The 23,488-nt window shown below is 44.7% G+C and overlaps 1 protein-coding gene across 1 annotated transcript in view; it reads right to left on the bottom strand.

The window, feature by feature from the left end:
- Window positions 1-1,156: 1,156 nt before the first annotated feature.
- Window positions 1,157-23,488, bottom strand: part of LOC119962140 (contactin-associated protein-like 5) — a 1,413,266-nt gene continuing 1,390,934 nt past the window's right edge. Inside the window, exons 23-24 of the mRNA XM_038790064.1 lie at window positions 5,964-6,032; window positions 1,157-5,070 (exon numbers count right to left, since the gene is read on the bottom strand). Coding sequence (XP_038645992.1) covers window positions 4,874-5,070; window positions 5,964-6,032 — 266 coding nt within the window. The 3' untranslated portion in view covers window positions 1,157-4,873. The remainder of the gene's footprint in view (window positions 5,071-5,963; window positions 6,033-23,488) is intronic.

Below are 23,488 nucleotides of genomic sequence, written 5' to 3'. Positions count from 1 at the left end.
CATTTGACCCGCCCTCCCGCTATTCTCCCCCCCCCCCCCACGGCCGCCCCACGGCACGAATCGCTGCTCGCCATTTTTTACGGCGAACAGCGATTCTCCCCAGGCCGATGGGCCGAGTTCCCAGGCCTTTACGGCCGTTTTCACGAACGCAAACACACCTGCTCTCTCCGTTCGTGAAAACGGCCGCAAAGTGCCATCCCGGACAACCATGGCACCGATTGGCACGGCCGTGGTAAGGGTGGCATGGGCCTGCGATCGGTGGGCACCGATCGCGGGCAGCGGGTCCGATACCCGCGCAGTATTTGTTCCTCAGACGCCTCACAGGATCAGTCCGTGGGGCGGCTGAGGGGCATGACGGCCCGCGCATGCGCGGGTTTGACGCATATGCATGATGACGTCATCCGCGCATGCGCGGGTTGGAGCCGTCCAACCCGCGCATGCGCGGCTGACGTCATCGTGCGCGTCAGCCGCCGTGACGCTTAGCGCGCGGGCTTAGCAACGGTCGCTAAGCCCGCGATGCCGTGCTTCACGGGGCCGCGCTGCTAGCCCCGCCCGGGGGGGAGAATCGGGTCCCGGGAGGGGGTGCGGAGGCTGCCGTGAAACACAGCCAGTTTCACGGCAGCCTTTATGACTCTCCGCATTTGCGGAGAATCGCGCCCCTTGTGCCTGAGAAGCTTTATTAGTGGGTAAGATTCGGTTAAAGGATCATTAAGTCTGTGGGTAACCATGTGGCATTTTAGCAACCATCAGAGTTTTAAGACGCAAGTTACAGGAAGAACACCAAGTGCTTATTTCACAATTTGATAATGTCTTCCAACACATGTATTATAAGTTTGGATTAAATACACGAATGCTTGATTTGTAACATCGTTTATCCCATATGTTGAGTTGCAGTTTAAGCATTTAGAGAATACAAATAATTCATACTGTCACAAATTGAATTCCTTTAATCCAACAGTGAATCAACAAAAGTTATCGGCTGCTAAATTTACAATGAGATGCTTCAACCAATACAATAATTATTTTGGTCAAACTTCTGAATTGAATATTTGTGTCTGGTATTCGAGCATTTATCAAGTATCTCATTTATTGATGTAATAGTAAAACATTTAATTACACATTATCTACAGGAAGGTTGTTCTGTTTTAAAATCCCATTTTGTTGTTTGGCCATTTGCAGTTCTAAATAGCCACGGGGAACATTTGCTTTGCTCAGAGAAAGCATCAGATTCGTTCCCTAAGAAGATGGCTTAGTTCTTCCAACAGGACTGTGTTTGGTTCTGTGTTGTCTTCATCTTTGATTCGGAGGCATTCTGTAGTTTCAGTTTCTGACTTTGATTTGCTTTTTTTTAGACTCGAGGCCTGATTCTAACTCGAGGCAGGAATCGGGGCTGTTGGAGTCATAAGACCATAAGACATAGGAGCAGAGTTAGGCCACTTGGCCATCGGGTCTGCTCCGCCATTCAATCACGGCTGATATTTTTCTCATCCCCATTCTCCTACCTTCTCCCCAGAACCCCTTATTAATCAAGAACCTATCTCTGTCGTAAAGACACTCAGTGATTTGTCCTCCACAGCCTCCTGCGACAAAGAGTTCCACAGATTCACCACCCTCTGGCTGAAGAAATTCTTCCTCATCTCTGTTTTAAAGGATCGTCCCTTTAATCTGAGATTGTGTCCTCTGCTTCTCGAGTCCAAAGCGACCAGCAGACCTTCCCATGGTTCCTGATCAAGCAATGCCTTGATTTTAAAATGGTCATCCTTGATTTAATTTCCATCTATTTCCCTCCCCCCTCTATCTCTGTAACCTCCTCTGTTCCTATAACCCTCTGGATATCTGTGCTCCACTTTCTGGCCCCTTTAACATCTCTGATTGTAATCAGTCTGCAAGTAACGTTTGAAACCACAGAAGTGCCAGGCAATGACCATCTCAAACAAGAAAGAGCCTAACCACCTCGCCTCTATATTCATTGCTATGACTATCATTGAATTCCCCATCATCAACGCCTTGGAGGCCACCATTAACTTAATGGGACCTGCCACAAAAAATAGTGACTGCAAGAGCAGTCACGGAAGTTGGCCATTCTGCAGTGAGTTGCACAGCTCCTGGCTCCCCAAAGCATTGTCAAGGCACTGGCTGGGTGCAGCTCGTGACATTTAACACTAGCCAGGACAAAGCAATCCATTTGTTAGCACCCCACCTGTTGCTCTTGGACATTCACTCCATCCACTGTGGCAGCTGTGTGCATCATATTCCAGATGCGCTGCAACAACTCGCTAAAGGGTTTTCGATAGCGGGTCCCAAACCCACAACCTCCAGCACCTAGAAGGTCAAGGATAGCACGTGCGTGGGAACACCACCACCTCACCTCCATGTTTCGCAGGTTATGCACCATCCTGACTTGGAACTGTATCGCTGTTCCCTCATTGTCACTGGTTCAGAGTTCTGTCACTTCCTGTCAGCATTTTAGGCTGGAACAGTTTAAGATACCGGCTCACCAACACCTTTTCAAGGGGAATCAGGGATGAGCAATAAATATTGATACTGTTAGTGATGAGAACATCCCATGAACTAGTCTTTAAAACATCTACTATCTTCCGCTGCCAATGAAGCCTTTGCCTTGTAAGTTCAGCCATGAAACTCTTTGCTCTTTATCCTCCCTTTGGGTCCTTCCTACTGCTTTGTTCCAATATCTTGTTATGTGGCTTGATGTCAATCTTTGTTCGATAATGCTATTATGAAATGCCTTGGGAAATTTTACTATGGTTAGAGTCAGTATACAAATGCAAATCCTTGGTGTTGCCTTCGCACCTCATGATAACTGTGATTGACTGGGTTTATATCTGTCAGGAGGGTATGCTGTAAATCAATCAGGACTCTGTAAGCAAGAGTTTCTGTCAGCCAAGAGAGTATTAGCAATTATGGAATCAGGACATGCAGATGGAGTAAAGACAGAGAACAGAGTGAAGGGTTAGACAGGTTTGAGTGGCTGAATGGCCTCCACGTCATATGTTTCCATGCTGAGCTTGTGCCCAGAGACTGTGAAAATAACATGCAACCCTTATGTCGCCCAGCTAAAAGAATTTAGAAAATCCACCGTTTCTTGAACCTGCTTCCTACAAACTGTCTTGTCTTTACTCCATTTGATTTCCTCCGCCTTTAGTTCACTGTCTTCTCTTCCAGCCCTGCTCTGTGTCTCCACCTATGGAAGCGTTCTCATTAACCATATATACTGCTAATGGATCATAGATCTCCAGTCTGTCGCTCATGGTCATGTGTCCTAATATCATCAAAGGCATCGCTTAAACATGAGAAAAACACACAGATACATCTTTAAGTGTCCCTTGCAAGATTTAAAATTTGGAATTTTCCAGTGATTTCACCCCTCATGGTCAGCGAGGAACATTCCATTATTTCCATTTGGCAAGATAACAACGTAGTTTTCCTTTACATTTTCGCATTTGTAAGTCAAGTTCAAACTTTGGGGAGTAATTGACAATGAATCTTTTAAAAGAACCGTTGACTGGTCCACAAGTTATCTGAAACTGACCACCTTATTTCTGTGTCTCATTCAAACTATCAGGAAGTCCATATAACTAGAATTTCTGTTTGCTTGATGAGAGTGCATGCACGCACTCTCTTTCAATCACATTTTTGTTTTGATATTTGAAGTTTCCCTTGCGATTCTGCTTATTTTGACGCAGTATCTGCAGAGCTGCGTTTTAATTGATTCCCATGGTTTACTGATTTTGTTTATCTGGTTAACCAAGGGAAGCACACTCTCCCCTCATTGAAACGCACCGCACTTCGCCAAAGTCCAGAGAAGGCAACACTAATCACAACCAGAATGGAGAGAATTAGCTAATTCTCTCAACAACCATACCGGAATATATCCCTTCTGTAGGTGACTGGGATTTATTTTGCACACACAGTTTTTCCATGTTAACTATCCTCACTGCACTCAGCTGGAGAATAAACCCTGTTTGCGGTGTGATAGAGACTTTGTTTGCTGGGTATTGTTTGCTGTCAATCCAAGTCTGCTTGCTGTAAGTCCTGCCGTGTATGTCGTGGTCAGTCGCCCACTCGTATATATGCTCACGATGGTAAAGTACAAGGGTTGTGAGTGTGTTGGGGCACAGCTGGAACTTAACTGACTAAAGCTTCTCAGTTAACCTGCTAGACTTTAGCTTCCGATCTTAATAGATTGCAATATTGTTTATTATGATTTATTGCGTTTAATTAACAGTAGTTTCTAGTTTTGAAGGGAACCTGCTGGGAGTTCTTTAGGCTAATACTATAATATAAGCAATTATGACCGGAGAGGCTTAGCTTCATCTAATAGTCTGTTAGATCACCAAATTAGCAATAGTAAATCAATTGCTTAGAAAGAATGCAGATCTCACCATAAACTAGCACAGTAACCAGCTTGTTAACCTATTGACACTTAATCAGCTGAATGAATAAATAAATTGGTCTCTCCAGAAAAAAAGGTACAGAAATAAATCCTGTGAAGATAAACCATTTAAAAGTTACATTTAAAAGTTCATGTTAATGTTTTACATCACTCTCAGGAGGAGTGTCGATACATTGTTTTTTTTAATAGCTGCTGTTTTTGTAACCTAAAATTTGTGGATTCTTCAATCTACTCCCCTGAGCTGGCATTTAATTAGCAGGAAATAATAGATTACATCCCTGTTGTGTCAGGTAAACAATAAACGAGTCATTTGTCATATGCCATTGTATTTTGTGCTAACTTTTGGCCATTTAGTCTGCAAAGTCTGGAGCTAACCCATGGCACGGGACAGCGAGTCCTGGCTGTAGTGTTATTAATCTGTCGTTGTAACTGTCGTAATGAGGAGAGCCTGTATCACTGTCAGATGAAATACTCCTTCCTGCCTTCGCTTACAGAATCCTGGTAATTGGTGTGGTTCTTCAGTGCAGCATCGACATTCTCAGCGTAGTCTGTTCTTTTTGGCTCATTATTTTGATAAGTGGCTTTGTTCCGGTATAACAAGCGTCCCGTTATAGCAAAGATGCAGAGGATGACAAAAATCACAATCGCTATAACACCTGTCAGTAGAAAAGAAATACCATTTTAGTTTTTTTTCCCCCCTTTTCTTTGCAAACCAAAATCATTGTTATTTTGATACAGCTACGCTTGTTGCTTGTCTTCTTTTTGTCTTCGCCCTGCCTCCTCTTACTCCTGCTGGGACCGGCTGCGCTGCCTCAATCTCAGCTGGCCTGACCGAGTCAGCAAGGTCGGTGAGACAGGCACTGAAGTATCTCAGTGCAGGTAAGTGGATATGGCGTGGCAATCTGATGCTGATCGTCACCCCGAATCATAAGTAGAATCATAGAATTTACAGCGCCGAAGGAGGTCATTTGGCCCTTCGAGCCTGCACCGGCCCTTGGAAAGAGCACCCTACTTAAACCCACGCCTTCACCCTATCCCAGTAACTGAATAACCTAAACTAATGTTTTGGACACTAAGGGGCAATTATGCATGGCCAATCCACCGAACCTGCACATCTTTAGACTGTGGGAGGAAACCAGAGTACCCAGAGGAAACCCGCGCAGGCACGGGGAGAGAATGAAAACTCCACACAGATAGTCACCCGAGGCCGGAATTGAACCCGGGACCCTGGAGCTATGAGGCAGTAGTGCTAACCACTGTGACACCGTGACTCCCTGATGGCCCAATATGTTGTATTTTTTATCCTCGAGTCATTCCCTTGTCTCGTTCTTTCCTTATTACCTTGCATTGCTGCCTTATGGATGAATAATCCAGTTTTTTACATCGTTACTCCATCTCCCAATACTAGGATGCCGATCTTGGCTTGTATTTGCACCATTCACGGAGTGACAAGAGTTGCCCTTTCAGCTCCTCAAAACACAGCAAATCAATTCCTTCTTCGACCCTATCATTTTAAAGACTTGAATGATAGCACATCTTTATTTCCTACCTCCAATGACTGCAGAATCACTTTTGACAGCATTTTGTAATGGCTCCTCCTCGGTTGGTTTGGAATCATCTGCAGTGGAAAGGGAACTCACAGCATTAGCAAATAATGGAATCATGATATATTGAACAACAGATGGAAAGGAAAACCTGCATTTATTTAGGTGGCTTTTCATGGCCACCTGATGTCGCAAAGGACTTGACAGCCAATGGAATTATTTTGAAAGGTAGGGTTGAATTTTAAGTGGGCCGGTCTGCCTCAGTAGAAAAGTCAGTCGTCAGCCCACCGACTTTATAAAGGGCTGCCTGGCGGTGATTCTATGCTGGGGTTGGCCTCAACAAAGCGGGAGTGGGATTTGCACTCCTCAGGAACAGGAAGTCCCATCCTTGAGGACTCTTGGCCAATCTCTGTCGTCCCTACAAGACGATCGTGCTCACAGATTCAACCACAGTCCATCACATACTGAGAGATAGCAGTTTGAGGCTTCTAATTATATTTGTCACTGTTCATTTAACCCTATCCAAGGGAACAGTTGAGGGAACAGTGCCCGCAGTGCACAGAAGATTCCAAAAGCGACTTTGCCAATTATCGGCACCAGGTTAGAAAGTCTGTTTCAATTTTTAATCAGACACCCTTGAGGTTCATTGCGTTCAGCTCCATCTCCCTTCTCATCATTGCAACTTAAAATTAATTCAATGTTTCAAAGTGGAACAAAACACTTTATAGGGATCTTGCAGTCCCTGGTACCTCTCATCTCCCTGGACGCAGAATAGGTCGAATGGAAGTACCTCCTCGAGGTAGTGAAACAGTGTGGGCTAGGAACGGGATTCACCGCCTGGGTGAGACTCCTATACAACGCTCCCAAGGTGAGCATCCAAATTGACACCACCAGCTCTGAATGCCTCCAGCTGCAGAGAGGAACAAGACACGGCTGCCTACTGTCCCCACTATTGTTCGCTCCAGCGCTCAAACCCCTGGCGATAGTCCTGTGGGACCCGAAAAGGGTTGGTTTAGCACAGATACGGGCTGGTTTAGCACAGGGCTAAATCGCTGGCTTTGAAAGCAGACCAAGGCAGGCCAGCAGCACGGTTCAATTCCCGTACCAGGCGCTGGAATGTGGCGACTAGGGGCTTTTCACAGTAACTTCATTTGAAGCCTACTTGTGACAATAAGTGATTTTCATTTAATTTCATTCATTTCATTTAATTTCATTTCATTTCATAAGCTGGAAAGGCATCCGGAGAGGAGACAGAGAGTACAGAGCCTCACTCCATGCGGATGACCTGCTCCTCTATGTCTCAAAGCCACAGGAGGGACTGAAGGCAATACAGCAGATCCTGAAAGAGTTTGGAACCTTCTCGGGCGACAAACGTGACCTGGGCAAAAGTGAGCCATTCCCAGTGAACCCAAAGGGGAGAGGGGCAGAGCTGAAGGGGCTCCCATTTAAAATGGCCCAGAACAGATTCCGTTACCTGGGGATCCAGATAGCCAGAGAGTGGACACAGATCCACAGTGCAACCTGACCAGCCTGGTGGAGGAAGTAAAAAGGGACCTACAGAGGTGGGCCGAGGTTCCTCTTCCTGTTTCGATCCCTCCCAATCTTCATCTCCAAGGCTGTAAAGTCACAAAAAAGGAGAAGTGGGAGAGGGGGCAGCAACCCCCCCCCCCCCCCCCCCACCCCCTCCCGCCTCGCCGATCACAAAGCAAACACCAAAATCGACGGTGGGGGGGGGATGAAAAGGGACGGGAAGGAGGAGGACACAAGGAAGGGGCAGGGGGTGGGCAGGGGAGGGTGGGTGGGTGGGGATGGAAGGGACCATAGGCCAAGCCAGAAGGCAGCAAAATGTATATAAAGTTAATTAAAGGAAGGACAAGATAAACCGTTCTGTGCAATAAAGCAAATTACCACGGTTAAAAAAAATGTATATAACTGTTTATAAATGTGGAAAATGGCAATAAAATAATTTAAAAAAAAATAAAAGACAACAGTTGCAAAATGAATCATTCACCCTGCTGTCCTTAACAATATTTGCCCTAAACCGGCATCATCAAACTAGGCCACAGAATCATAGAATTTACAGTGCAGAAGGAGGCCATTCGGCCCATCGAGTCTGCAGCGGGTCTTGGAAAGAGCACCCCACTTAAGCCCACACCTCCACCCTTTCCCCGTAACCCATCATTTTGGACACTAAGGGTAATGTATCATGGCCAATCCACCAAACCCACACATCTTTGGACTGTGGGGGGAAACCTGAGCACCCGGAGGAAACCCACGCAAACACGGGGAGAAATTGCAAACTCCACACAGTGACCCAAGCACGGATTCGAACCTGAGACCCTGGAGCTGTGAAGCAACTGTGCTAACCATTGTGCTACTGTGCGGTCACCTGTTCATTATCACATTGCTGTTTGTTGTGCATGAACTGAAGTACCTCAGTAGCTGTAAAATATTTTGATGTATCATGAGATTGCGAAAAACTCTATATAAATGCCAGTTATTCTTTAATGAATGCAAGCATTGTCACTTCCTCAAATGTTGGCAAACGAACACAAAACAAATGTGTTAACTGCTTCCATGATGATACAACATTGCATCATGTTTAGTTTCTGGATAATATACAAATAGTTTCTATTTGTAAATATCCTCTTTTAATTACATGATGTATATGCATAGTCTTCCTAGTCAGAAAAGAAGAAGAATTGAAAGGATAATTAGATTTACCAGGCTAAAAGATATTAACATACTACCATTAACAATGTAAAAATCAGGATTGGGAACAATCACCTGGGACTCAAGATAACCATCTCATAAAACTTCTCGCTGGTTTAAAAAAATGCTTCAGTATTGCTGAAAAAAAGCAATGGCTATCAAACTTTGCATCATGTACTCATCAGAATAGAACCACAAAAATGATAATTCTCAAATAGAACAGCAATTTTACTACAACAGAAGAGGGTGTTGAATAGTTGGCAAGTGAACATTGGTCGATAGAGGTATTTCCATGGAAAATGCAGTAGGGAACAGTTAACTGCCAAGATTTGTTTAAATTCCAACCAGGCACGACTACTCTCATTGGTCAAGGCATTGTCATGGGGAATGAATGAGGGAATGGCTGTCTCCCAAGCTTTTCTTTTGTTAAGAAAGGGGCAGTGTGTGGATATAATCTTTTTGTTTGCAAATGACAGGGCCTTGTGTGTGAATAGAAAATAGAATGTGTCCACACGCTGTGCCTTTTTCAACTAAAATTCAAGGCAATCAGACAGAGTCAAGCTGGTTTTGTGAAAGGGAATTCATATTTAATCAATTTATTGGAATTCGTTGAAGGATGGAATAAGTCATGTACCACAGGGATCAATGCTGGGGCCTCAACGTTTTACAATTGATATACATGACATGGATGAAGGGACTGAAGGTATGATCACTAAATTTGATGATACAATAATAACGACAGGGAGGAGGTGGCATCACTGGACTAGTAAACCAGAGACCCAGAGTAATGCTCTGGGGACCCAGGTTCAAATCCCGCCACGCAGATGGTGAAATTTTAATTCAATAAAATCTGGAATTAAAAGTCTACTGATGTATATGAAACCATTGTTGATGATTGTAAAATCCCATCTGGTTCACTCATACCCTTCAGGGAACGAGATCTACCGTCCTTACCTGGTCTGGCTGAAATGTGACTCCAGACCCACAGCGATGGGGTTGACTCTGAACTGCCCCCTCAAGGGCAATTAGGGATGGGCAATAAATGCTGGCACAGCCTGTGACACCCACGTCCCATGAATGAATTTTTAAAAAGTCAGAAAGTAAATTGTAAAGAGGACATAAGGAGGTTACAATCGGACATAGGTTAAGTGAGTGAGCAAAAATCTGGAAAATGGAATATAATGTGGGAAAATATTGTCAATTTTGGCAGAAGGAATAAAAAGAAGCTTATTATCTAAATGGTGGGAGATTGCAGAGCTCTGAAGTGCAGAGGGATCTGGGTGTCATAGCGCTGAACCACGAAAGGAAAAATTTAAATTTGTTCGAAGCAGTCCAGAGAAGGTGTACAAGACTAATACCAGGAACATAGGACATAGAACAGTACAGCACAGAACAGGCCCTTCGGCCCTCGATGTTGTGCCAAGCAATGATCACCCTACCCAAACCCACGTATCCACCCTATACCCGTAACCGAACAACCCCCCCCCCCCTCCCCCCTGTGGGAGGAAACCGGAGCACCCGGAGGAAACCCACGCACACACGGGGAGGACGTGCAGACTCCGCACAGACAGTGACCCAGCCGGGAATCGAACCTGGGACCCTGGAGCTGTAAAGCATTTATGCTAACCACCATGCTACCGTGCTGCAAGGAAGGGGCGGGATATCCTATGAGGAAAGGTTGGAGAGGTTGGGCTTGTATCCACTGGAGTTCAGAGAGTAAGAGGCGACTTGATCAAAACCTTAAAGATACTGAGGGGAATCTAGAACCAGGTGTCACAGTTTAAAAATAAGGGATCGCATATTTAAGACATACATGAGGAGAACTTATTTTTCTCTCTGAGGTCATGAGTCTCCAGAAGTTTCTTTCTCACAAGGCAGTGAAAGCAGACAGAGCAAGATAGATTTTTGATTAACAAGGGGGTGGAAGGTTAATAAGAATCTTTAATCTTTATTGTCACAAGTAGGCTTACATTAACACTGCAATGAAGTTACTGTGAAAAGCCCCTAGTCGCCACATTCCGGCGTCTGTTCGGGTACTGTGGTGAGAGTACACAGAGGGAGAATTCAGAATGTTCAATTCATCTATCAAGCGCGTCTTTCGGAACTTGTGGGAGGAAACCGGAGGACCCGGAGGAAACCCACGCTGACACGGGGAGAACCTGCAGACTTCACACAGACAGTGACCCAAGCCGGGAATTGAACCTGGGACCCTAGCGCTGTGAAGCTACAGTGCTAACCACTCTACTACCGTGTTATTGGGGGTAGACGTAAATGTGGGTTGAGGTTACAATCAGAGCAGCCATGATACTATTGAATGAAGAGCAAGCTCAGGGACCAATTGCTGCTACTAATTTGTATATTCAATTCAAGCAACTGTCAAATTAATGCTCGTATGTTACAACTGCACAGAATTGTTTCAATAATCAGGCGCACTGAACTTGATCGAAAACTTGGCCAGCAATAATATAGTACTGATATGGTTCTGCTTGAATCAATAAAGCTGTCATTGTATGAATTCGCACACACACAAGCTCGCAGATAACACTGTCAGCACAGGATGAAAACAAATCAGAATTTAATGGTATGCTATGATATTTTATAATCAAAAATTAATGTATTGATGCTCATGGGAGGGCTGGCTGGTGGGAAGATGATTAAATTAGAAATGAGAGCAGATGATCCTTCAATTGTTGAAATTTTATATCGATGATGGCAGGGAGAATAATTTGGATCTATAAATATCATTTGGAAACTTGGCACAATGTACTTTAAGTGGGCTGATCCTTGCTAAACTATATAATGCACATCTAGTTTGACCGCAAATTAAAAGGTAGAATCATACAGCAGAGAATGAGGCCATCCAGCCCATCACACCTCTGTCTGCTCTTTGAGACAGCTATCCAATTATTCACAGTTCCCTGTTCTTTGAACCTAAAAGCCAGCTCGTCAGTTCTCTCCACATACGCTGCCTGACCTGCTGGGTGTTCCAGCATTTCCTTAGCACATTGTCTGTAAGTGTTCAACGTGAAATAAGGTCAGAAGACTGTCAGCTCTTAAAGCAAGCAAGGCTGACAATGCAAAAATAATAATCTTTATTAGTGTCACAAGTAGGCTTACATTAACACTGCAATGAAGCTACTGTGAAAATCCCCGAGTCGCCACATTCCAGCGCCTGTTCGGGTTGAGGGAGAATTCAGAATGTCCAATTCACCTAACAAGCACGTCTTTCAGGACTTGTGGGAGGAAACCAGAACCCCCGGAGGAAACCCACGCAGACACGGGGAGAACGCGTAGACTCCACACAGACAGTGCCCCAAGACAAGAATTGAGCCCAGGTCCCTGGCGCTGTAAAGCAACAGTGCTAACCACTGTGCTACCATGCTTGACAATGGACTGGAACCTTAATATGAAAGGATGGATGATGTTAAAAAATGGAATCAAATATCACATTGTTGCAACAGATGAGCAGGGGTTAAAGCAATACTCAAAATCACAATGTTGGAACAAATAAAGAGGAATTTATCACTGGTGCAAGTTCCTTTAATCCCAATTCAGAATTATAGGTTGAGTATTTTTTCAAGCATTTCAGAGGTCGCTAACAAGCATATGGAGGGGAAAGGAATAGGAGGACAGGCTGATGGGGGGAGTTGAAGAGAGGATGGAGGAGGCTTGTGTGGAAAATGGTCCAGTTGGGCTGGACATCTGTGCTGTGGACTCAATGCAAGGATCACTTATTGCTTAATGAGAGATGGTCGAATACACAGGAAAGCCTGTCTTTCCATTACAAAGTAGGCAAAGGAATGAGGAGGTAGATATGGAACTCGGGGAGAGAGACTGTGAGGTTCTTGAGCAAATTGTCATGGGGAGTGTTAAGGTATTCGAGGTATTGGCAGGTTTAAAAGTGCACAAATCTCCAGGTCCGGATGAATTGTGTCCCAGGATGCTGTAGGAGGTGAGGGAGGAGATTGCCGAGGCTTTGACCCAAATTTTTAATTCCTCTCTGGCCACGGGGAAGATGCCCGAGGACTGGAGAACAGCAAATGTGGTCACCCTATTTAAGAAAGGTTGCAGAGATAAGCCAGGGAACTACAGACCAATGAGTTTCACATCAGTGATAGGGAAAATATTGGAGAAAATTCTGAAGGTGAGAATCTCGATCAGGAATAGTCAGCATGACTTTGTCAGAGGGAGGTCATGCCTAACGAATTTGAGCATGTGACTAGGTGTGTCGATGAGGGTAGTGCAGTTGATGTTGTTTATGTGGATTTCAGCAAAGCCTTTGACAAGTTCCCACATAGGGACATATAAAGAAGGCAAATGCACATGGGATACAGGGTAACCTAATAAGGTGGATTCAAAATTGGCGTAGCTGCAGGAGACAAAGGGTGATGACATACGGCTGCTTTAGTGACTGGAAGCCAGTGTCCAGTGGCGTCGAACAGGGATCTATGCTGGGTCCATGATTGTATGTCATAGATGACTATGTGGGGGGTAGGATCTATGAGTTTGCAGGTGACATAATGATTGGCCGGGTGGTTAACACTGAGATTGAGTGCCTTGGGTTAGAGGAAGATACAGACCGGATGGTCAAATGGGCAGAAAAGTGGCAGATGGAATTTAACCCTGAAAAGTGTGAGGTGACAGACTTTGGAAGGAGCAACTTGACAAGGAAGTATTCAATGAATGGCCTGACACTGGGAAGTTCAGAGGAACATAAGAACCAGGGTATATTTGCCAATAGGTCTCTGATGGCAGGAAGACTGTTTATAGGGGAGCGAAAAGGGCACATGGAACACTTTTCTTTATCGATCGAGGCATATATTGCAAATTAGGGAGGTCACGTTGGAGTTATATAGAACTTTGATGAGGCCATAGCTGGAGTACTGTGTGCAATGCTGGTCGCTACATTATAAGACCATAAGACATACGAGCAGAGTTAGGCCACTTGGCCCATCGAGTCTGCTCTGCCATTCAATCATTGCTGATATTTTCTCACCCTCATTCTCCTGCCTTCTCCCCATAACCCCTGATCCAGGGGGCAGCACAGTGGCGCAGTGGGTTAGCCCTGCTGCCTCACGGCGCCGAGGTCCCAGGTTCAATCCCGGCTCTGGGTCACTGTCCGTGTGTAGTTTGCACATTCTCCCCGTGTTTGCGTGGGTTTTTCCCCCACAACCCAAAGATGTGCAGGCTAGGTGGATTGGCCATGCTAAATTGCCCATTTAATTGGGAAGAAATGAATTGGATACTCTAAATTTAATAAAAATAAATAAAATAACCCCTGATCCCTTATTAATGAAGAACCTATGTATCTCTGTTTTAAAGACACTCAGTGAATTAGCCTCCACAGCCTTCTGCGGCAAAGAGTTCCACAGATTCACCACCCCCTGGCTGATAAATCCTCCTCATTTCTGTTTTAAAGGATCGTCCCTTTAGTCTGAGATGGTGTCCTCTGGTTCTAGTTTTTCCTGCAAGTGGAAACAACCTCTCCACGTCCACTCTATCCAGGCCTCGCAGTATCTTGTAAGTTTCAATAAGATTCCCTCTCATCCTTCTAAACTCCAACGAGTACAGACCCTGAGTCCTCAAAAGTTCCTCATACGACAAGTTCTTCATTCCAGGGCTCATTCTTGTGAACCACCTCTGGACCCTGTCCAAGGCCAGCACATGCTTCCTTAGATATGGGGCCCAAAACTGTTCGCAATACTCCAAATGGGGTGTGACCTGAGCCTTTTACAGCCTCAGAAGTACATCCCTAGTCTTGTATTCTAGCCCTGTTCACATGAATGCTAACATTGCATTTGCCTTCTTAACTGCCAACTGAACCTGCACATTAACCTTAAGAGAATCGTGAACAAGGGCTCCCAAGTCCCTTTGTGCTTCTGCTTTCCAAAGCATTTCCCCATTTAGAAATAGTCTATGCCTAGATTCCTCCTTCCACATAACCTCACACTTTGCCACATTGTATTTCATTTGCCACTTCATTGCCCACTCTCCTAGCTTGTCCAAGTCCTTCTACAGCCCCCTTGCTTACTCAATACTACCTGTCCCTCTACAGATCTTTGTACCATCTGCAAACTTAGCAACAATGCCTTCAGTACCTTCTTTCAGATCATTAATTTATATTGTAAAAAGTTGTGGTCCCAGCACAGACCCCTGGGGCACACCACTAGTCACCGGCTGCCATCCTGAAAAAGACCCCTTTATCCCCACTCTTTGCATTCTGCCAGTCAGCCAATCCTCTATCCATGCCAGGATCTTACCCTTAACACCATGGGCTTTTAACTTATTTAACAGTCTCCTGTGCGGCACCTTGTCAAAGGCCCTCTGGAAATCTAAAGATATCACGTCCACTGATTCTTCGTTGTCTAACTTGCTTGTTCCTCCTCAAAGAACTCTAACAGATTTGTCAGACACAATCTCCCTTTGACAAAGCCGTGCTGACTCAGTGCTTCACGATCTCGTGTTTAATAACAGACTCTAAAATCTTACCAATGATCGAGGTCAGGCTAACCGGCCTATAATTTCCCGTCTTTTGCCTCCGTCCCTTCTTAAACAGTAGTGTTACATTAACCACCTTCCAGTCCTCTGGGACCCTTCCTGCCTTCAGTGATTCCTGAAAGATCATCACCAATGCCTCCACAATTTCCTCAGCTATCTCTTTTAGAACCCTGGGGTGTAGTCCATCCGGTCCAAGTGATTTATTCACCTTCAGACCTTTCATTTTCCCCAGAACCTTCTCCTTAGTAATGGTCACTGCACTCACCTCTGCCCCCTGGTTCTCCTAAAGCTCTGGCATCCCACTGGTGTCTTCCACCGTGAAGACTGATGCAAAGTAATTATTCAGTTCGTCTGTCATTTTTTGTTTCCTATTATTACTTCTCCAGCCACATTTTCTAGTGGTCCAATGTCTATTTTTGCCTCTCTCTTACCTTTTATATATTGAAAAAAATCTCTACTTATCTTCCTTTATATTAGTAGCTAGCTTGCACTAGTATTTAAACTTCTCTCCCCTTATTGCTTTTTTTAGTTGTCCTCTGCTCGCTTGGAGGAGGCATAGTGGGGCATGGGGGCATGGAGCTTGTATGGGTCAGGGCGGGGGAGGGGGGGAGTAAGACGAGTGCAGGATTAAGGTATAGGTTGATGATTACAACTAGACTGCTGTCTCAGTGAATGGAGATGGGCCTTCTAGGGATGTCCATTGCCCGCACAGGCCTGCTTTTAGAGATAGCGGGTCTGACCCCTGTGTTGTTCCTTGTGTCTTAATAAAGCTCATAGTCTTAAAGTCGAAGTAGATGCTTTATTGTGAGTTTGTTCTCTCTTCAGTGCTTAACTTAAAGTTACATCTATGCTGCTAGTCTGTCTTGCTCCCAGCTCCCGTTCTGTGAAGTGTGTCCTGACTTCCTGTTCGTGTGTATTTATATCTCTCCTGTGCTCCCTCTAGTGCTTGCTCAGTTGTATTGCATCTACACAGATATAAAATCACCACAACTCCCTCCTCCCTGGAACAATGATATGGTGAATGGCCTCCTTAACTGAGACTTACTTTTTTTTAATAAATGTTTTTTATTGGGTTTTTGAACAAGTATATTTACCGTTATGTACACAGGATGAGAGACATATATATATATATATATATATGTATACACATATATAGAAGAGAAGGGCACACCCAAACATACTAAATAAAAGAAAATAGTAAATAATAAAAAAAATACAATAAAATATAAAATAGAATAACTGGTAGGGTATTGTGCACCAGCTCAACAGCAGCAACTCTGTGCACCTGGCAAAATTGCGCCCACTTATTTGTTGTAAACTGAGACTGACTTGAAGTGTCAGGAATTTTCCATCTCCTTCACAAAATTCCGACCCTTTGAGTCCTCCTCTGAACTTATTTTCCCACCAATCTTTGTACATGTCTAACATTGTCCCAAAGGTGATGAGTTAGGATGAAACACACCAAGCACAGGAAAAGCACAGCAGACTCACCCCCAAGTCAGAAGACTGTTGGTTTAGGTCCAATCTGCGGATGTCAGCACATAATCTAGGCCAACACATCAGCACAATTCTGCACCTCTTTTGGATGAAACATTAAACTGAGTGAGACTCAATCAATCCCACTGCAATATTTCAAAGAAGAGGAGGGGAGTGTTCCCAAGTTTTCTCAACAATATTTGTCTCAAATGACATCTTAACAGATGATCTGGTTTTTATTGCTGAACCATTCAAGGGAGTTTGCTGTGAACAAATTGTCTTCCATAGTTTTTTGAAGAATAAAGGACTAAAGGGTTATGGTGTTCCGGCAGGAAAGTGGAGCTGAGTTCCACTGAAAGCAGAACTAGGGGGCATAGCCTCAAAATAAAGGGGAGTAGATTTAGGACTGTGAATATTTCAAAGAAGAGGAGGGGAGTGTTCCCAAGTTTTCTCAACAATATTTGTCTCAAATGACATCTTAACAGATGATCTGGTTCTTATATTTCCTACATTCAGGGGCTGTTTAGCACAGGGCTAAATCGCTGGCTTTGAAAGCAGACCAAGCAGGCCAGAAGCACGGTTCGATTCCCGTAACAGCCTCCCCGAACAGGCGCCGGAATGTGGCGACTAGGGGCTTTTCACAGTAACTTCATTTGAAGCCTACTCGTGACAATAAGTGATTTTCATTTTTCATTTCATTGAGTACACTTCATAAGTTTGCAATTGGCTGTAAAGTGCTTTGTGATGTTCTGAGAGTGTGAGAGGTCTTTTATAATTCAAGATAATTGGTTAAAATTTTTGGCAATGACTTACTAGGCGCGTGTTTATCTTACTTGACTTAGGACATGCCTCCACCTTTACCTCCTCCATTGTGAGGGCTCGTTGGATGCCAAACCTGTGAGGCATACAGTAGACATTAAGGATCTCAGATCAGAGCTGCACAGATCAGCACCTCCTCCTCAGTCTACGCAACATACTTTCAGCTGTTTCAAAACAGCATTCAATAAATTTAAACTGATTGGTGAAAGAATCTTACTTGGCAGAAGAAGGTCACTCTGCCAGTCATGCCTATAATGTGATTTAATTCAGGAAAAGACTGTAAATCCACGTGAGATATTTACGGCTGGGATGTTGACTTAATTCTCGATTTTAACAACCCTCTTGCCCACATAGTGCTTAAAGGGATATTCCACAGAGGAAATCTGAGCTCCAGAAATGTGAATGCATGGCATAAACTGCCTGGCACAAAATTCAGCAAACAAAATTCGCACAGCATCTGAACATATTTAATCTTGTTTTTTATTTCTCCCTGTCAATTCCATTATATTCTCAATGTCAGTTCAAAGACTGCAAGAATTAACCTTTGACAGGAGGCAGCCTTTCTAACAGCTAAAGCTTCAATTAATCCATGTCACTATCTATCTGGTAGGATTGATGAGATTCTGCAAACCTGCCACCAGAATGCTAGTGCTACTCTTGCTGGTCAACACCTGGCCCAGAACCTGAGTATACAGGGGGTGGGGGGTATAAAACAGGATCATAGAATCATAGAACTTACAGTTCAGAAGGAGACCACTTGGCCCAACGAGTCTGCACCGGCTCTTGGAAGGAGCACACTATTTAAGTCTACACCTGCGCCCTATCCCCATAATCCAGCAACCCCACACAACCTAAGAGATAATTTAGCATGGCCAATCCACCTAACCTGCACATTTTTGGACTGCGGGTGGAAATCAGAGCCATCCGGAGGAAACCCACACAGAAAAGGCGAGAACGTGCAGATTCCGCACGGACAGTGACACAAGCTGGGAATAGAACATGAGACCTTGAAGCTGTGAAGCAACATCGCTAACCACTGTGCCACCATGCCGCAAAGACAGGTAAATCAAAATGAGTTATGATTTAATTGAGTGGTGGAATATGTTCAAGGGGTTGAGTAGCCAAATCCAATTCCAAATCACTGATTGCAAGGTGGTGTTTAAGAAATTCCATCACCTCCAGAAACTGCCAATATCTTTGGTCAGAGGAGGGGCAGAGGGACCATTGGTTGGATGATGTGCCCTCCATAGGTAGATGAGCTAAACCTTCAATTGATCAAAACTGCTAACAATGATCACCAGCTCAGAGGAAATAGGAGCAGGAGTGAGTCATGTTGCCCATTGAGCCTGCTCTGCCATTCAGTAAGGTCATGGCTAATCTGATTATGGCCTTAACTTCACTTTCTCTCCTGTGCTTCTTAGCCCTGGACTTCCTTGTCAATCAAAAGTCAGTCTAACTCACCCTTAAATACATTCAATGACTTCTCTGTGAAAGTGAATTCAGGAAGAAGACTAAAACATTACTCCAGGTGCAATCTACCAAGGCACTGTATTGCTGTATGTCCCTACTTTTATATTCCATCCCCCTTGCAATGAAGGTCAACATTCCATTTGGCTACCTAATTATTTGCTATACCTGCACACTAACCTTTTGTGATTCATGCAAAAGGACACCCAGATCCATCTGTGCTGCAATTTTCTGCAGTGTTACACCTCCCACTGCCTCAGGAAGGCAGACAGCATTGCTAGAGACTCCTCACACCCAGGCGTTGCCCTCTTCCAGACCCTTCCATCAGGCAGAATAATAATAATCTTTATTGTCACATGTAGGCTTACATCAACAGTGCAATGAAGTTACTGTGAAAAGCCCCTCGTCGCCAAATTCCGGCGCTTGTTCGGGAATACAGAGAGAGAATTCAGAGCGTCCAAATTACCTAACAGCATATCTTTCGAGACTTGGGGGAGGAAACCGGAGCACCCAAAGGAAACCCACGCAGACACAGGGAGACCATGCAGATTCTGCACAGACAATGACCCAAGCCGGAATCAAACTTGGGACCCCAGAGCTGTGAAGCAACAGTGCTAATCACTGTGCTACTGTGCGGCCCGAAGATACAGAAATCTGAAGACCCGCACATCCAGAGACATAGGAACAGCTTCTTCCCCACAGCTACTAGATTCCTCAACAACTCCCCCTCGGACTGATCTGCTCCCTGTAAGACGCTATTCACAATGTCCTATGCTGCTCTTACTCATGTCATATTTGCATTATTCGGCCCTTGTTCCACACTGTAACCAATTACTTACTTGTCAATGTACTTGGTCGATTATTCTTTATGTCTACTCTGTACGTACTGTGTACATTACCTTGGCTGCTGAAAAATACTTTTCACTGTACTTCGGTACATGTGGCAATAAATCAATCAATCAATTACTTTTTTAATGCATTTTTTGCATTAAATATTAATATCTGTTTGACAGTACTTGGGCATGACTGAAAAAAATTAAAATGTTATTGCCGTTTTTTCATCCTGCACTAATTAAGGGGTGAACAACAGGTGAAGCTAGTCATTACAAGCTATTACAAAACAGTAGCAATGGGGTTGGAAATCCTAGAATCGGGGCCCGTCCTCTATTTCCAAAGGGCTGCTGAATCAACCCAGCTTGGTGAAAATCCAGGGCAAGTTCTAACAGCCCACAGAGAGGGGGAAAAAAATCAGTTCGGACAGAAGAGAGATTCTCAAGGTGGACCAACACAGGCTTCAGCCTAACACGTGGACACGTTCAAAAAGACTCTGGATAGAGGACAGCATTTAAAAATTATCCCTGCTACCTTCAGCCTGATGCTTTGCCTAGCTCAAGGGGAGTGAAGAAAATGGACAGCCATGAATGGAGATGAGCTTCATCCTTCCGATTGTCTGATCTGGGACCAGTAAACTGTTCAGAGGAGACTTCCGCTGTTAAACATTGAGATTAATGCATCCTTGTTTCCTCCATCCGTTTGTCTGACCTGGGAACAGTAAACCATTCTCACTTGTTACTGGTCACGTGTCTTTGCTGCCAATTTAGCTGATGTATCATAACTAAACTGTTGCTTCTTCGTAAACTAACTTAAAATCACTTATGAGTTCTCAACCACTAATTTTGTGTGGTCTCCTTAAATCTTACATTAGTGCGCAGCCAAGGGTCATGAATACCAATCTGGTTCTGATCAGATTATCTGTTTGTAGGTGTTGGGTGAGGAATAAATATTAGCTAAGATACCGAGGAGAACCCCCTTTGCCCTTCTTTCAAATGGTGCCTTGGGATGTCTTACGCCTGTCTGAGAGTGTAGTTGGGACCTCGATTCACAATCCCATCCAAAGGCAGGACCTTGGACAATGCAGCGTTCCCTCAGTGCAGCATTGGGTGTGTCAGCCTAGATTTTGTGTTCAGGTGAGTGGAGCGGAGCCTGAACCGACAGCCTTCTGGCTCAGAAGCAAGAGGGCTACTCACGGAGTTGCAGCTCTACACAATTGCTGAACGCGATCGTTCATTGAAAACAATCAATTTCCCTCCACAGTTATGGAAATAAAGGCACAACACGATTAACTCTCCCCATCACCAGCCGTGCTGCTTCAGACGTTTACTACCCAGCCAGCCCTTGCTGCTGCTGTGAGAATACAGATTGCTCCTTGATTGTCACAGCAAGAGAGAGACGTCTCTGTGAAATCGCTTGCCGAAACGCAGACTTAGCTAATTAAGCTAGGGACTGGTTTAGCACAGACGGCTAAACAGCTGGCTTGTAAAGCAGAACAAGGCCAGCAGCGCGGGTTCAATTCCCGTACCGGCCTCCCCGAACAGGCGCCGGAATGTGGCGACTAGGGGCTTTTCACAGTAACTTCATTGAAGCCTACTCAGGACATTAAGTGATTATTATTATTATTATATTATTAAGCGGTCAATCAGAATTGTCACCCTTGGCATGGCAGCTGACCCCTTTCACATAACTGAAGCTCCCCAATGTCTGTCTTCATCATGCACCCCACTGTATGAATGGAATGGATGAACACCCAGAGCATTAGATAATGCCGTAGTAGGAATGGTTGTGGAAATTGGATCAGTGGGTCGCAACATTTCATTTGAACACGCATTAAAAACTCTTACACAGGCAACATGCATTTATATGGCGCCTCTCGTGATCTTACGCCATGCCAAATTACTTTACAGCCAATGAAGAACTGTAATGTGTGCCAAGCCTCGTCTTTGACAAAATAAATTTATCTGTACGTTTTGTTATAACAACGTATTTATGTTGTGCCCTGAGCATGAAAAAATGACCCAAGGCACTTCACAGGAGCATTTTTGGAACAAAATATGATAACGAGCCACATAAGGAGATATTAGGTCAGATGTAAATGATCAAAGGGGTTGGTCTTCAAAGAGGATAGTGAGGATAGTGAGTGGAAAAGGCATTGAAGTGTCCGATCAGTGAAGCAGGCTCCACATTTTGAATGGCCGACTCACGGTAGCATCGTGGTCAGCACAATTGCTTCACAGCTCCAGGGTCCCAGGTTCGATTCCTGGCTTGGGTCACTGTCTGTGCGGAGTCTGCACGTTCTCTCCGTGTGTGCGTGGGTTTCCTCCGGGTGCTCCGGTTTCCTCCCACAGTCCAAAGATGTGCAGGTTAGGTGGATTGGCCATGCAAAATTGCCCTTAGTGTCCAAAATTGTCCTTAGTGTTGGGTGGGGTTACTGGGTTATGGGGATAGCGTGGAAGTGTGGGCTTGGATTTGCTGCTCTTTCCAAGAGCCGGTGCAGACTCGATGGACCAAATGGCCTCCTTCTTCACTGTAAATTCTATGAAATGAAATGATCCTATATGCTAATGCCGAGAGGTATAGAATCATAGAATATTACATTGCAGAAGGAGGCCATTTGGCCCATTGAGTCTGCACAGGCCCTTGGAAGGAGCACCCTACTTAAGCCCACGCCTCCACCCTATCTCCGTAACCCAGTAACATCATCTAACCTTTTGGACACAAACGGGCAATTTAGTATGGCCAATCCACCTAACATGCACACCGTTGGACAGTGGGAGGAAACCGGAGCACCTGGTGGAAACCCATGCAAGACACGGGGAGAACGTGCAGACTCCCCATAGTCACCCAAGGCTGGAATTGAACCTGGGACCCTGGAGCTGTGAGGCAGAAGTGCTAACCACTCTGCCACCATGCTGCCCTATATAGGGAGGGAATTTCACAGCTTGGGGCCAACGCAACTGAAGGCACCACCAATAATGTATCAAGTAAATGTGGGGATGCTGGAGAGGCCAAAATGCGATAAACGCATATTATCTTTGAAGGTTGTAGGTCTAGAGGTGATTATAAACATATGGAAAAGGGAGGACATGGAAGAGTCTATACAAATACCAGTCAAGCAGTCAATTTCAGTGTTATAAGTTATATGCGTTACTGACAGGTTAACACTCAATATTTAATGGGGAGAGTTTTTTAATCAATTCAAGTTACTTTTAGCTTGTATGCAGCTGTATGTACTGGGCTCTCAGTTGAAACCAAAATCTGCCAGCTAAATTTCCAGTTCTCATTCACAGAGGCCTGCTGGTCATCCCTGCTCTGACTGGATTAACCCATTCAGTTAGTACACCATTTGTGTCTATGACATAGTTAATGTTCTTGGCCGGTTGGCAGCTCCTGATACCCTCCGATTTGACCCTGGATGCTGTTTGCTGCATTCTTTGATCTTGTGATCTGCCTGTAGCTATTTAATCTCTAGTCTGCTGCCACCATCACCCAAAATCTTGGAGCTACCCAATGATTTCCCTCCCCCATTCCCTCCAGAAGCAGGGAGCCAAACGACTATCTATCTGAACTCCAAATATATCCTCTGCAAATTAAGCTTATCCAAAACCGCTGCTGGTATTGTACTAACTGTCAACTGTGCCTGAACCACGAGGACTGCAGCGCTTCAAGACAGTGGCTCACCAACACCTTCTCAAGAGCAAGAAGGGATGGGAAAGAAATGCTG

The sequence above is a fragment of the Scyliorhinus canicula genome, chromosome 2, assembly GCF_902713615.1.
Source record: "Scyliorhinus canicula chromosome 2, sScyCan1.1, whole genome shotgun sequence".
Lineage (NCBI taxonomy): Eukaryota > Metazoa > Chordata > Chondrichthyes > Carcharhiniformes > Scyliorhinidae > Scyliorhinus > Scyliorhinus canicula.
This window is presented reverse-complemented; position numbering and strand designations above follow the sequence as displayed.